The 8938-nt window shown below is 50.1% G+C and overlaps 1 protein-coding gene across 1 annotated transcript in view; it reads right to left on the minus strand.

The window, feature by feature from the left end:
- The window catches only part of HDHD5 (haloacid dehalogenase like hydrolase domain containing 5), an 18285-nt gene extending 13039 nt beyond the window's left edge, over window positions 1-5246 (minus strand). Inside the window, exon 1 of the mRNA XM_017518601.2 lies at window positions 5101-5246. Within this exon, the coding sequence (XP_017374090.1) occupies window positions 5101-5226 (126 nt within the window). The 5' untranslated portion in view covers window positions 5227-5246. The remainder of the gene's footprint in view (window positions 1-5100) is intronic.
- Window positions 5247-8938: the final 3692 nt, after the last annotated feature.

The following is an 8938-nucleotide window of genomic DNA, read 5'->3' on the forward strand; positions in this document are numbered from 1 at the left end:
AGCCACTGTGCCCCACCCGATCTTTTCATATTAATTACACATAGCTCTATTTCCTAAACGTCATTTCTGGCTACATACTATTCTGAGTAAAGAATTCACTAACACTATTCCCTATATTTTGGACAGTTAGGTTTTTCCACATTTTTGCCCCATGAAAAATAATGCTACAAGAAACCTCTTCATGAATACTGATTTTTCCCATGTTATGGATATTTCCTTGAGCTAGATTCCTAAAAGTAGGAGTAATAAATCAGAGAGAGCAAATTTAATTTCCCAAACACCTACTGACAAACTGTTGTCCAAAAACATCTATCAACTCACACACCCACCGGCAATGTACTTCACCCTTACAACATTGATTTCCACAACGATCTGTTTGTTAATTATCGAACTTTTTGTTAATTTAAAGTAAAAAAAATTTATCTCTTCTCTTTCTACATTTCCTGGATTTATAAAGTTGGATATTCTTTTTAAAAATCATTCCATTTCTCTTTTTATAAACTGCTAACATACAAGATGTTCTTCAGTCATCAAAAAAAACTAACCTAACTTGTTTGCTATTTTTCTTTACTTGGTGCCAACTAGGTCAAGTCATTCTTTTTTTTTTTAAGACAGAGTTTCCCTCTTATTACCCAGGCTGGAGTGCATTGGCACAATCCCAGCTCACTGCAATCTCCATCTCCCGGGTTCAAGGGATTCTCCTATCTCAGCCTCCCAAGTAGCTGGGATTACAGGCATGTGCCACCATCACCAGCTAATTTTAAAAATTAGAGACAGGGTTTCCCCATGTTGATCAAGCTGGTCTGGAACTCCTGACCTCAGGTGATCTGCCCGCCAAGGCCTCCCAAAGTGATGGGATTACAGGCGTGAGTCACTGTGCCTGGCCCTAGGTCAAGTCATTCGTATTGGTACACCTAATCTATGCACAGAGCTCCCTTTATAAACAGCGATCAGAATCAGAAATGGTGCTCCAGGCCAGCTGCAGTGGCTCACGCCTACAATCCCAGCACTTCCGGGGCCTGAGGAAAGCAGCTCACTTGAGGTGAGGAGTTCAAGACCAGCCTGGTCAACATGGTGAAACCCTATCTTTACTAAAAATACAAAAATTAGCCAGGCATGGTGGCGGGCGCCTGTCATCCCAGCTACTCGAGAGGCTGAGGCAGGAGAATCATTTGAACCTGGGAGGCGGAGGCTGCAGTGAGCCTAGATGGTGCCATTGCACTCTAGCCTGGATGACAAAGCTAGACTCTGTCTCAAAAAAACAACAACAACAAAAAAAAAAAACGGCACTCCAGTTCCTCATTTCTTAGCTAGTGTGACAGGGCAAGCAACCAGTCTAGAAAGCAAACTCTCTAAAAGGCCAGCATTTTTGCAAGTACAAATCAATTCTAGGTAAGTTCTAAATAAATAAACAGTAATTAAACAGAAGCAGTTTCTTAAAAGACAATTTTGAGCTGGGCAATGAAAGTGTTAAACATATCCTGTAACAAAACTCTTTGTACCCCCCACCCAAGCCAGACTAGATGAATGCTTCCTGCCTGGCTATTTGGTTCAATGAGAAGATAATTAAACAAGCAGCCCCAGGACAGTACACAGGGAGCCCTGCACTAAGAGATGAGCCCAAACCAGGGGAACCTGACCCAGGGGTGGGGAACACTGGCCTTAATAGGTCTTCTAGGCCAATTTAAGGAGTTTGAAAATGGAAAGTGGTATCATCAGACCAGAACTATAGAAAACAATTTGGCTGCAGAGAAAAGACTGCACTGAGTGCCCTGAAGGGAGTTAAGTCAACATAGACCAGGGGGCCAAATGCAATCCAAGACAGAGAAGACAGAGGTTTTACCTGCGGGAGTGGCAATAAGAATGGAGACCATGGGGCATTATTAGAAACAGAACAGTCATGACTTCGTAACCATCCAGATGTCAGGGTTGGGGGAGCAGAGAGCCACACGGACTCCCATGCTTTTTTATTTTGGCCTGGGAACCCAGGAAGATGGATGCTGGTGTCAGTCACTGAACCAAAGGGCACAGTAGGAGCAAGCAGTGAGGTCAGAGGAGGACAAAAGGTAAGTCCCACTTTGGAGCTGGAAGACAGGCAAGTGGAGACATCAGCACTGGACAGAAGGTCCTGGAGATGAAAAATCTGGAAGGTCTCTGCCGTCAGAGAACCAGGAAGAAAACGCCACTTCATAATGGAGCACGCAAGACCTGCCAGCAAACGACAGTGCAAGGAGGAAAACCAAGAGCATGTGGGGTCAAGGAAGCTGAGGGGTGTCTCTGGGTCCCGTGAAATAGGGACTGGAGTGGCTGTAATGATCCCATCCCCCTTCCACTGAACAGGCAAGACCCCCAGGAGAGGCGACCTTCCAGCTCCACCATGCTAGCTTGTGCATGAGGCCTCTCAGCTTGAACAATGACAGCTCTGGCGCCAAGCTGGAGGGGGGCAGGGACACTGGAAACAGGAGGAAGCAACTCGAGCCAACAAAACGTCACACCTGAACACCACAAAACAGCTGCCAAGAGAGCTGACCAAGCCCCACATGCCACACAGGAAATGCCTAGACAAATGGTGCCACTAACCCTTGGCTCCACAGGTTTATGCTGTGGCACCCAGACCTGTCACTGCCCCAGGCACTCAGCCAGACATACGACAAAGGCGTTTTTATGTATTATTTGTACCAGCCCTTTGGGGAAGTGTCAGCATCTCCAAATGGCCTTGCCTAGCAAAACGTGCCTGGGTTATACAAGGTGTTCAATATACATCAACTAAATTACCTGACTGGACAAATAAAGACACAACCTCAGAGAGAACGCAGCAAGGGTCACCCAGTTCACAAGCGCTGGATTCAGGATTCAGCCTCTCAAGTTCAGCTGGCAACTCGGCAGCACCTCAGAGAAAACAAGGGACCCAAGGACTGCTTCTCCCACCTCCTGCCAGCCCCTAGCTGTGACTTACAGTTCTTCCCTCTCTTCAGTATATTCATGTACCCTCCAGGATCCCTGGAGCCACTCCCTATTCCCCAAGAAATCTCACTAGAATGGGGGTCCTAACCTGGACCCATAGATAAGATTTCAGGATGGCCATAAATCCCCTTAAAACTCTACATGCGAGCTAGGTGCGACTGCTCACGCCTGTAATCCCAGCACTTTGGGAGGCCAAGGCAGGCGGATCACAAGGTCAGGAGTTCGAGACCAGCCTGGCCAACGTGGTGAAACCCCATCTCTACTCAAAAATACAAAAATTAGCCGGGTTTGGTGGTGCACACCTGTAATCCAGCTACTTGGGAGGCTGAGGCAGGAGAACTGCTTGAACCTGGAAGGCGGAGGTTGCGGTGAGCCAAGAGTACACCACTGCACTCCAGCCTGGGTGACAGAGGGACACTCCCTACTTAAAAAAAAAACAAAAACAAAAACAAAAACACCCTGCATGCAAGCTGGGCACAGTGGCTCATGCCTGTAATCCCAGCACTTTGGGAAGCCGAGGCGGGTGGATCACAAGGTCAGGAGATGGAGACCATGATGACCAATATGGTGAAACCCTGTCTCTACTAAAAATACAAAAATTAGCTGGGCGTGGTGGCAGGTGCCTGTAATTCCAGTTACTCAGGAGGCTGAGGCAGGAGAATCGCTTGAACCAGGGAGTTGGATGTTGCAGTGAGCCCAGATCATGCCACTTCACGCCAGCCTGGCAACAGAGCGATACTCCATCTCAAAAAAATATTAAAAACAATGCTACATGCATTATTCCTGGGAAAAGTAACCATAGCATTTTTCAGATTTCATTTTCTTATTCTTCTCAAGGAGAATCACTACCTAGGCCTAAAGAGAGATGGGGATGTGATCTGTCCTTTACCCCCATACCTGGCACAGTGCTAACACTCACAGGTGCTCGACAAAGGCTCCACACATTACTGCCTCCTAGGGACCTTACAACAGGACATGGTGTGGAGAGGGAAGACAGGGACATTGATTACCTGACCTGACCCTGTGTAGGCCTGGGCTAGTATGTGTGTTTGTCTCTTCATTTTTAACAAAAGTTTGAAAAAAAGCTATAGAACGATGATATAAATGAAGGTATTTAGTACTTGTACAATGTGTTGTGTTTTAAGCTAAGTGCTATTACAAAAGAGTAAAGAGTTTTAAAAATTAAAAACTTCGTAGAGCAAAAATGTTACACTAAGCTAAGTTTGTTTTTTTTTTTTTTTTTTTTTTTTTTTTTTTTTTTTTTTTTTTTTTTTTTTTTTTTTTTTTTTTTGACGGAGTCTCACTCTTGTCACCCAGGCTGGAGTGCAGTGGCGCGATTTTGGCTCACTGCAACCTCCGCCTCCCGGGTTCAAGCCATTCTCCTGCCTCAGCCTCCCTAGTAGTTAAGACAACAAGCGTATGCCAACATGCCGGGCTAATTTTTTGTATTTTTAGTAGAGACGGGGGTTTCACCATGTAGCCAGGATGGTCTCGATCTCCTGACCTCGTGATCCACTCCCTCGGTCTCTCAAAGTTTTGGGATTACAGGCGTGAGCCACCACGCCTGGCCTATTTTCTTTTTTTTTTTTTTGGATATAGAGGCTCGCTCTGTTGCGCAGGCTGGAGTGCAGTGGCCCGATCTCCGCTCACTGCAATCTCAGTCTCCCAGTTTCCAGGAGCCGCCAGCGCTCAGGAGGGATCGCGGGAGCCGGGCTGAACCCAGCGCACGCACCAAACCCACAGGCGCCTGGGGGCGGCGCACCCGCAGGCGGGGCTCCCGGCGCGGGTCCCAGTCTTCTCCACGTGAAGCTGAAAATCACCGCCCAAACGTCCTCATGGTGGAAATCGGAGGCGGGCAGGGAAAACAGGGACGCGGAAACCGCCGGGGCTGCCGAGCAGCCTGGCCGGGGCCGTCCCGACCAGCGCTCTTCCGCGGGGGAAGCGTTTCCGAGGCCGCCGGTGAATCAGGGGAGGCCGGGCACTTCAGACCCCCGCAAGAGCGAGATGCAGTCGGGCGCGACGACGGTCCAGGCCGTTCCCAGGTGGCCAGGGAGGCCAGCCCGGCCGCCCCTCCTTCCCCGCCCCGCCGCCGGCCCTGAGTGGCGAGCGGCTCGGCCGGAACCCAGGCGTCCTCACCTGAGCGGGGCCCACAGCATAGGCCCTGCGGCAGCGGCTGCCCTGCAGCCCAGCAGCCGCGCGCGCCGGCCGCCAGTAGAGCCCGCGCGCCGCGCCGAGCGCAGCCACACAGCCCCACGCAGCCATCCGGCGGTCGCTGCGTGCACGTGCACAGCGTGCCGCCAGCCCGCGAGTCCGCCCGCCGCGCAGCCAATCAGCGGCCGACGCGCGCGGCATCTCGGGAGTTGTAGTCCGGTAAGCGCGCGGAGTCCGGCGGGCGCCAACGGAAGTCGACGCGCGCGCCGAAGGGGCTTCGTTGCAGCGAAGAAGTGCGGGGCCCGCCGCCTCGTAGACCGAGATCGCGGGGAGCGGGCCGCGGCGCACGGTGGGCACCGCCGGGGCGGCGGCGCCTGCGCTGTCTCCCCGCGCCTGCGGATCCCGAACACGCGCAGCAGGCCCCAGAGCGGTCTCCCTCAGTTCACGGACTGTCTGGGCCGGGGGTCTCCACCTTGACAACAGGGCGCGGTCGCTGGGGCCGACCCTTAGTGATGTCCAGTCCTCTGAGCCCCTGTCAGGGGACGCCCGTCGCGCGCCAACCGTTAAGTCTTTTATTGTTTCTGTAAGCCCGCTGACGCCCACCCGGCACCTGGGGAGACTGCACCCGTGAGTCCGCCCCTGTGCGCCCTGTGGAGAGGTAGAGGCAGGACTGTCGTGCAAGGTAGAAAATAACCGCCCCGGGCCGGGCGCGATGGCGCACGCCTGTAATCCCACCACTTTGGGAGGCCGAGGCGGGTGGATCACCTGAGGTCAGGAGTTCAAGACCAGCCTGACCAACATGGTGAAACCCCGCCTCTAGTAAATACAAAAAAAAAAGAAAGAAAGAAAAATAATAAATTAGTCGGGTGTGGTGGCACACACCTGTAATCCCAGCTACTCGGGAGGCTGAGGCAGGAGAATTGCTGGAACCCGGGTGGTGGAGGTTGCAGTGAGCCCAGATCGTACGATTGCACTCCAGCCTGGGCAACAAGAGCGAAACTCTGTCTAAAAAATAAATAAATAAATAAATAAATAAAATAACTGCCCCAGAGACAGCCAGATGACTAAGTCAGCAAACACCTATGAAACACGGCTGAGTCCGCTGTGCGGCTCCCGGGGTGAATGAGCAAAGAATGGGCTTCGGTCACTGAGAGCAGATAGCAAGCCGACTCCGTCCGTGGAGGCCCTTAGCAGAGCTGCATCTAGTAGTCCCCCGGTGATGAGGGGAGATTGTGCTGCAGGAAAGAGAAGTCTCCGTTCCCACCGTTTGAAATGTGTAGGATGCTCTCTTCAGATTCTTTGGCCTGTTGATACATAGAACTGCTAAAAACGGAGGAGCCTGCTATGTATTTAGGACTAGCAGAGAGGAAGGAGTGGAAGGTACGGACAGAGACTACTAACTCACAGGTTAGCAGGCCGGGGTGCGGTGGCTCACCCCTATAATCCCAGCACTTTGGAAGGTCAAGGCAGGAGGAACCCTTGAGCCCAGGAGTTCCAGACCAACCTGGGCAACATAGGGAGACCCCCTTCTCTATTTTTAAAATAATAAAAAGAAGAAGTTAGCAGTGTCCTTTGGTTCTCAGCTTTAAAAGGCAAGATCTTAATTCAGTTCAACCACAGTTGATCTGAATTTGGAACATTAACTCACATAAGTCAAACTCACAATCGCCCAACACTTAAACCCTGCCAGGGACATAGCTTTCTTGGATTGCAAAGTTTCTAATCCCTTCCTACGATTCAACTACCTAGAAACTGATTTAGTCATTAGAAATTTCTTGGTATAATGGTTTTTTTTTTTTTTTTAAAGATGGGGTTTCACCATATTGGTCAGGCTGGTCTCGAACTCCTGACCTCAGGTGATCTGCCCACCTCAGCCTCCCCAAGTACTGGGATTACAGGCGTGAGCCACCGTGCCCAGCGGTATAATGGTTTTTAAATAGGCCCACAGTTTTTTTGACAATTCATTCCTCAAAAGCTCAGCCAGGCAGGGTGGCTCACACCTGTAATCCCAGCACTTTGGGAGGCCAAGACAGGTGGATCACCTGAGGTCAGGAGAACAAGTCTGGCCAACATAGTGAAACCCCATCTCTACTAAAAATATGAAAATTAGCCAGGCATAGTGTTGTGCACCTGTAATTGCAGCTACTCAGGAGGCTACGGCAGGAGAATCACTTGAAGTGGGGGTGCCTCACACTTGCAGTGAGCTTAGACCACGCCCCACCTTGACTGACATTTTATAAAGAACATGGGGACGGGCATGGTGGTTCATGCCTGTAATCCTAGCACTTTGGGAGGCCAAGATGGGTGGATCACCTGAGATCAGGGGTTCAAGCCCAGCCTGGCCAATATGGTGAAACCTTGTCTCTACTAAAAATAAAAAGAACTAGCCGGGTGTGGTGGCAGACACCTGTAATCCTAGCTACTCAGGGGGCTGAGGCAGGAGAATCGCTTGAACCTGAGAGGCAGAGGTTGCAGTGAACCGAGATCATGCCATTGCACTCCAGCCTGGGTAAGGAGAGTGAAACTCCGTCGCAAAAAAAAAAAAAAAGGCAACATTAATGATCCGAACAGCTTCCTGAATTTGTGTTATCTCACAGAAAGCCTTATCATAAGTTCCATAATTGTAATTAATCTACCAAGATAATGTAATTACATTTGGTTTTGTAAGGTATACAACAGTGATCTCCTATTTTGCTGTCAGTTTTTCAGTAAAGTTTTGATTATGGGCAAAAAAAAAAATCTCATCTATCTATCTCCTATCCATCTATCTATGTATCTATCTGCATGCTATAAGTTGGATCTCTGGAGAACCTGACTAATACAGTTAGGATGCAAAGAGGAAGGGACACCCCCCGTTAAATGGTCCTGCTGAAAGAATCAATCCTAAATCTTAACAAGACTTGAGATCCAGGCAGGGTGCAGTGGCTCAGGTCTGTAATCCCAGCACTTTGGGAGGCCGAGATGGACAGATCACTTGAGGTCAGGAGTTCGAGACCAGCCTGGACAACATGGTGAAACCCCATCTCTACTAAAAATATAAAAATTCACTGGGCATGGTGGCTCACACCTGTAATCCCAGCACTTTGGGAGGCAGGTGGATCACCTGAGGTCAGGAGTTCTAGACCAGCCTAGCCTACTAAAACTACAAAAATTAGCCAGGCATGATGGCGTGCACCATGCTACTTAGGAGGCTGAGGCAGGAGAACTGCTTGAACCTGGGAGGCAGAGGTTGCAGTGAGCCGAGATCGTGCCATTGCGCTCCAGCCTGAGAGACAAGAGCAAAGACTCTGTCTCTAAAAAATAAAATCACTACAAAAATTAGGCTGAGCACCGTAGCTCACACCTGTAATCCCAGCACTTTGGGAGGCTGAGGTGGGAGGATCATGAGGTCAGGAGCTCAGAGTTTGAGACTAGCCTGGACAACATGGTGAAACCCCATCTCTACTAAAAATACAAAAGTTAGCGGGGCGTGGTGGCTTGTGCCTGTAGTCCCAGCTACTTGGGAAGCTGAGACAGGAGAATTGCTTGAATCCAGGAGGTGGAGGTTGCAGTGAGCCAAGATTGTACTATTGCACTCCAGTTCTGAGCAACAGAGCAAGACTCCCTCTTGGAAAAAAAAAAAAATAATAATAATAATAATACAATAATTAGCCAGGCATGATAGTGTGCACCTGTGGTCCAGATGAGGCAGGAGAATCGCCTGAACCCAGGAGATGGAGGCTGCAGTGAGTTCAGATGTGCGAGTGCACTCCAGCCTGGGGAACAGAGTAAGACTCTGTCTCAAGGCCGGGCGCGGTGGCTCACGCTTGTAATCCCAGCACTT

The sequence above is a fragment of the Cebus imitator genome, unplaced genomic scaffold, assembly GCF_001604975.1.
Source record: "Cebus imitator isolate Cc_AM_T3 unplaced genomic scaffold, Cebus_imitator-1.0 Scaffold689, whole genome shotgun sequence".
Taxonomy (NCBI): domain Eukaryota; kingdom Metazoa; phylum Chordata; class Mammalia; order Primates; family Cebidae; genus Cebus; species Cebus imitator.